A 6596-nucleotide genomic window follows, 5' to 3' on the forward strand; every position below is an offset into this window, starting at 1 on the left:
TTGTAAACATATTACATAAATAAAAAAGACAGAACACAATAAAAGACAAGGAATAAAGCCAAAAAGCATAATATGAGCACTTTAAGTCATGATGCTGAAACGGTTGTGATTACACACTGTGATTGACATTTAACTAGGATAATGAGTGTGTGTCCTTCATCAACACAAACACAATGTCCAACGTGTCGAGCACACACAGAGGGCCTCTCACCAACTCCATGTTGATCTCAAAGGGGCCCAGGGACTGACACTCGGGACAAGACCCCGGCTTCACCTCCTGGTTCTGGGACTGGAAGAAGGGTCCCAGCACAAAGTTACACTTGTTACAGTTGTACTTGACCATGCCGAGCTGAGGCAGGACGCCAGTGCAGCTGCTCACCACGCCGCTGGTCCGGATCAGCTGGTTCAGGTGGAGCTGCCTGAAGAGGACAGAAGAACAAGAGACGACTTGATTTGTTGCCCGATTTCATTTTTAGTTTCCTTCTGTTCCCTGCTTTTGTCAAACCCGGGTTAGTGGACCTTAAGGTCTGCACGTCATGCATTATTTACCATTCCATCTGCTCATGTTGAGTGTGACGTCTGCACTGCGTGCAGTAGAGAACGATTCATGCAGTGTTTGTGTATAAAGCACATAGTAAGTCTGTTTAATTTATGTAACCCCAAAATACTAATTTGCCCCAGAGGGTTTTACAACCTGCAGAACATCCAGCGTCTTCAGACACACAAATATTTCAGGTAAAAAGTAGAAACTGTCATTTAGAAATTATTGTGATTACAGGTTGCAGACTTGTAGCGTAGACGTCAACATCCAAGTCAGTTAAAGGAGCCCCGCCACACGTATTTCAATATCTGGAGTTCTACCATGGACCCGTGGTTACCTCGTTTCATGCCATTCTAGCGTGGTATAGAAAGCCTGCAGGAAGACTCAGCTCCATTTGGGCCAGTTCTCATTAATATTCAACCAGCTAAGCTGCTGGACTCTGATTGACTAACAACTAGCTAGGTTAATTTTTTTATTCATGAGATCAGACTGACCAGCTGTTGTGATTGGTCTGATTTCTCATTTCTTTTCAGTGGCTAGAGCTGACAGAGGAGGTAGCCTATCATCTTCACATTCACCACATAAAACACACACACACACACACACACACTTAAAAAAATGCAAGTAAAAACTGTTTTGTGTGGCAGGGCACCTTATTTCGACTTGGCACTTAAGACGAAGTGTTTGCAACCCAAACAAACATGAAAGGTGTCTTTTAATGTAATCAAATCAAATTGGTATGCGTATATTATTAAAATCCTAACATGACCCACCCTAATCAGATTAGAAACAAGAGGAAGCATCCCTCCTCCCTGACAGGACGGATGCGGTTTATGTGAAGAAGACAGACGTTCAATGTTACCTGAGGGAGCGGATCTCCTCCACCAACGGCAGGTTGCAGATGCGGACGTGGATCTCGTGGGCAATGCGGTCGTATTTGGGGTACATGGCCAGCACCACTTCTTTAGCTGCTTCATCAAAAACCTGACCACACACACACACACACACACACACACACACACACACACACACACACACACACACACACACACACACACACACACACACACACACACACACACACACACACACACACACACACACACACACACACACACACACACACACACACACACAGGTTGAATTTAAAGACCCATAAGATTGAAAAGGATCCATGGACAGCAGGCTCTCACAGGCCAGGCCTCAGAAAAATATGATTTCTGAAAATAAATCCTTCTTTGGGACAGTGTCTTTGAATAAAATACAATAACATTTTAATATCACTAAAAACAACAGGACTGAACTTACTTTGAGCATCTCAGTGGGAGCCTCTGGCAGGAAGTAGGCCAAAACATGCTCTCTGGCTGCGAGGTCTTCATAGTTCACAACCAGACTCTCCTTGTTCTCTGGAATGGCAGGTGAGGATGTTTTACACATTTTAGACCTTTAATTACACAGTACAGAGGAAGACATGAAGGGGAAGAGAGAGGGGGAATGACCTGCAGCAGAATGCCACAGGATCGGACTTGAACCCGCGGCATCGAGGAATAAACATCAATATATGTGCGCCTGCTGTGCCAACTGAGCTAACCGGCCACAAGTTCATTCATTTTAAACCAGAACTCAGAAATATATCACACGCACACACCCACAATACAGAATACAGTTCAACAAGACCACACCCACACTACCTTTGCACATGTCGCTGATCTTCTCCTTGAAGACGTTGTGGCCATTCTCGTCCACGTGGGTCCGCAGGAAGTTCTTGAAGCGGTTGTAGATCTCCAGCCTGGGAGCCGCCATGGACACCCACTCCCTCACAGTGTGGCCCTGCAGATGGGGGGAAAACCGTCAGACGCCCGTACCACCGCTGAAAAGTACCAGTTAGACAGGAAAAAACAGCTGAACTTTCACGACTGTAGCAGCAGTATTACAACCTTCATGTCCTCCAGGTTCTCGATGCTCTCGATCATTTCCTCTTCCTCTCCGTCTGCAACGCCCTCTGCTGCCCGCTCAGCCAACCGCCTTCTTCGGGCCGCCGGGCGCTCGTCATCCTCATCTTCGCTGTCTAGACACAGCACAATAAACAAGTTCTTCACCCGATCCCCTTGGACACCCTGGACCCTTTAAAAACACCTGCCGGCTTCTTTTAATGTAGGATGCTTTATGTTCTAAGTACTGACAACACTCCTTTATCCACCCTTTACCTGTCATGGAACTACAGTTTTATAGATATGTATCATATTTCCATGGGGACAGTGCTGTGGCCTACAACTTGAACATTATTTTTAGCCTTTATTTGTCAAATTGTCTCCATTTGAAGAGTGCTGAATTGGCAGTTCCTCCGGCAACTTCTGCAGTTATTTTTTTTAATCATTTCTAAGTGAATTTATGAACGTTAATTTGCAATAGATAAAGAAATCAAATCCCCTGAAACTGTCAACACAGTCGGGGCGGTGTGGATGGTAATATTTCACAAATGCATTCTGGGTGCCTGTACGATTACTGGTTTGCTACAGGACCTGGAAGTGATTGAAAGATGATTTTAAAAAGGAAGACTAATGTACAGCCATAGAACAAGACTAGAGAAGAGAGGAAGTGAGGAGGTTCTTGGAGCAGCTCTGACAACTAGACAGTGGTGGGGACTGTCGGCACCGCACCGAGGCATTGGTCACCCTGGGGCTGTGTTTCACTGAGTTGTGACTTAGAAAATTTGGAGATAAATGGGCCAAATCAACAGGCAGAACTAAAATGACCCACTTCCTGTTGTATTTTATAAACAGCTCCTCACCGTAGAGCAGTTCTCTCCCCGGCCGCCGGCTGACGCCCTGCTCCCTGTCCCGCCTCCTCATGGCCTCCTCAGCGGCGGCTCGGGCTCCAGGAGACAGCTCTGACAGATCCTCGTCGTCCAGGTCCAAACCCTCCGCCTCGTACTGGTCCAGAGCCGGGATGGCTCGGTAATCCCTGGACGGAGAAAGCACTCATTATCAGCAAGCCCCAAAACATCCGACACAACGTAAACCTGCTGTTTGAGATTCAGACCAAAGCCAACCCCCGTCCTCACCTCTCCATCCCGTCCCCGATCAGCTCCTCTCCGTCCCCGTCTTCCTCCTCCTCTCCGGGCAGGGGTCCGTCCCCCAGCAGCCCCTCAGACTCATCCTCAAAGGGGGGCAGGTCTCGCCCGGGGCTGGAGGTCATGTCTCCTCTCCTGGAGGCTCGGCTGGGGCTGGTGGCCATGTGGTACGACTCGGAGGAATCCTGTCCACAACACACACACACACACACACACACACACACACACACACATTACTCCAACTACTCTTCACTTCAACAGGCGGACGTGACATCATCATTATTAAAATAACATTATGACTTGAAGTACTAATGCACATACTGGCCGATATTTACATTATAGTTATTAATCCTTTCTTATTGCTTAGTGTTTCCCTCCCCCTCTTAGGTGTTCTGGTCTCATTTATTTGGGGATTTTATGCAACGTGGCAGCTGCTACAACAAGAGGATTATTTAAATATCTATTCATCTGAATTTAAATTTCCATTAGTAGTAAGTTTATCGCTCAGCGATCGTTCGTTTAGCTTCTCAAATCCAAATCATTCATATTGTTTAAAAGATAAGTTTTGAACATTAAGAACTGCAAGTCACAATTTTTATCTTTTAAATGCAGATGCATTCTTGACATTGAACTATTGTTCAGTGGTGGAAACTACCCGCCCTCGACATTATAACCGTATTGCATAAGTGATTAAATAACACTCTGAAACTCTTCGCAGGGAAAACTACTTTTTATTTGAGTGAGCTTTTGAATAGCATTGAATAGCATTTGAATAGCAACAAACATTAATTTTAGTATGTGCAATAAACTCATTTAATTTGACCTTTTAAACTTGTTCGGATTTGCTCATTTTACCTTAGATTATCTTACTGTGGCTTATTGTTATTGTGTGCTGCTCTTTTAAAAACATGAGATATTACTTATATTAATTAGTTTTTAAGATGTGAAGTGGCAGGATGAGTCTGCTTTGGTGTGCCTGCTTGTTCCGTGCTGCGAGCCAAATGTACCATAAGGAACAATAAAGACTGGACCGGACCATTTAGTAAAGGATGCAGGTCTTCTGATATTGGTTCCTCTCCTGTCAGGGTGGGGGGCCTCCTCTAATGTAATCTGATAGGAGACCACCACAAACTGTGGGCTGAATTCACATCACACTGTCAGTCTCAAGTTGTTCCAGCGTCCGACCCTTGTCTTTGGACATGTCCCAACAAAGCCTCATTCACAATAAGAAACTAACCCGATCAAATAGACCGGCCAGGATGGAGATTTAACTAGATAGTCACCGACTAGCTAAGGCAGCTGGTGCTCTTTACGTTACGTTTCTATGTTAAACACCACTTAGCTGGAAACCTGGTCAATGGTTTGGGGTTTTCTGTTAGTAATGTCTGTTATTTCTCACTTGACTTTAATCCGCGGACATCTAAATGTACACACTTCATCTGCAACGTTAGTTAACGTTAACTGACCATGCAACAAGAAGCTCAGCAGCCACATGGCACGGCTGCTTTTCCAGCAGGAGGACAAACACACACAACAGCTTATTGAACATGTTAGCAACATTTAAAAAACGTTATTAAAATTCAGCTCGGATTAATCTTTGAACACGTTTTCACTGCAGTCTCTTGATAGCTAGCTAACGTTAAAACTAGCTGACGCTGTAACGTCAACCATCCAGGTCACTGTTGTGATGAGGATAAAGGAACAAATGTCGTAGACGTATTTACAGCGGGAAACTCAAGCTACACACGTTAGTCTGTTTAACGGAACGTCTTACTCCTTCGGTAACAACATGAACCCGACAAATGGACGTTTAAGTCTGTTTTTTAATCGTTATAACTCACCGCCATTGTTTCGCGTCTGTCTGTCTGCCTCTAGTAAGGAAACTTCTTCTTCCTGCCGGGAGTCACTTTTCGCGCGAAAATCCCACGTGACACTCAAAGCCCGCGAAAAGTGATGAATATTCAGATCCACCGCTGACGTTCGTATCCTTATTGGTCGGTCAGTTTCAAAGAGGCGGGGCTTACAATACAAAGCGTTTGGTTCACGCGCGGGTCGGTTTAACCGTGGTTTTAACTGTCCACGGGTTCTGCCAGTGAAAAGGTGATGCCTGATAGCGAAAGCGGTGCAGGCCGTGGGATAAAACAAACTCACCCTTTTCTGAGGGCCGGAGCCGAACGGAGAATGGGCGGGTTTTATGACGTTAGGAATATTTGGGCCGCGTTGTGTTTCACTGCCTCCTGAAACGGCTGGCCACGTCCCAAAATGTTTTCCTTTTGTACAAAATACATAATTAACCAACAAACATTAAAAAACATTAGGGTCTGTATAACATGTGATTTGTATAATGTATGATCAATTCAACAACAACAAAATGAAATAAATTCATGCATTCGAGAAAAATAAGTACATTGATATGCAGTATAACATAATTCTAATACTATTGACGTTTATGGCTTTCAATTATTTTTTTGAAACTTTTTAGTAAATTCGTATTTATCAATTTGCTTATTTTCCTTGTATTTTTGCATTATTATACAAATGTTTTTCAGCACGTTTTTGAAACGTTTTTCGCTCCTCATTAAGGATTCATCTTCAGGGAACCATGACTAGTTGTACTTAATGTTGGGCCAATGAGTCCAGCAGACGTTATTTTATCAGCATGGGTGAAACGTCAGGGAATCCCAAGGTCATTTGGTTTGTCCTCTGGGGACCATGACTCTCTCCACTCAGTTTCAGCTGTCCATTGGACAGTTGTTGAGATGTTTCAGTCTGGACCAAAGTGGTGGACCACCATCCCTGCATGCCCCTTCAGGCTTGAAGCTGCTAAAAGCTCCACGCTGCAGTGTTGGGTGACATTCCCTTTGGGATGGCGACCTGTTCTAATAATTCATGTTTAGTCTAATCATGTCTATTGGTAGAGCTGGAGGAGGTCAATGGTCTGTCGGTCGGCCCAGGACTTTGGTCCGGACTGGACTACTTTAT

At 44.6% G+C, this 6596-nt stretch overlaps 1 protein-coding gene across 1 annotated transcript in view; it reads right to left on the reverse strand.

Annotated features, from left to right (window-relative positions):
- mcm2 (minichromosome maintenance complex component 2) overlaps window positions 1-5666 on the reverse strand; it is an 11456-nt gene extending 5790 nt beyond the window's left edge. Inside the window, exons 1-8 of the mRNA XM_034869766.1 lie at window positions 5456-5666; window positions 3606-3799; window positions 3333-3505; window positions 2479-2609; window positions 2233-2371; window positions 1850-1947; window positions 1404-1525; window positions 212-419 (exon numbers count right to left, since the gene is read on the reverse strand). Of these exons, the coding sequence (XP_034725657.1) occupies window positions 212-419; window positions 1404-1525; window positions 1850-1947; window positions 2233-2371; window positions 2479-2609; window positions 3333-3505; window positions 3606-3799; window positions 5456-5461 (1071 nt within the window). The 5' untranslated portion in view covers window positions 5462-5666. The remainder of the gene's footprint in view (window positions 1-211; window positions 420-1403; window positions 1526-1849; window positions 1948-2232; window positions 2372-2478; window positions 2610-3332; window positions 3506-3605; window positions 3800-5455) is intronic.
- Window positions 5667-6596: the final 930 nt, after the last annotated feature.

The sequence above is a fragment of the Etheostoma cragini genome, chromosome 4 (assembly GCF_013103735.1).
Source record: "Etheostoma cragini isolate CJK2018 chromosome 4, CSU_Ecrag_1.0, whole genome shotgun sequence".
NCBI classification, from domain to species: Eukaryota; Metazoa; Chordata; class Actinopteri; order Perciformes; family Percidae; genus Etheostoma; species Etheostoma cragini.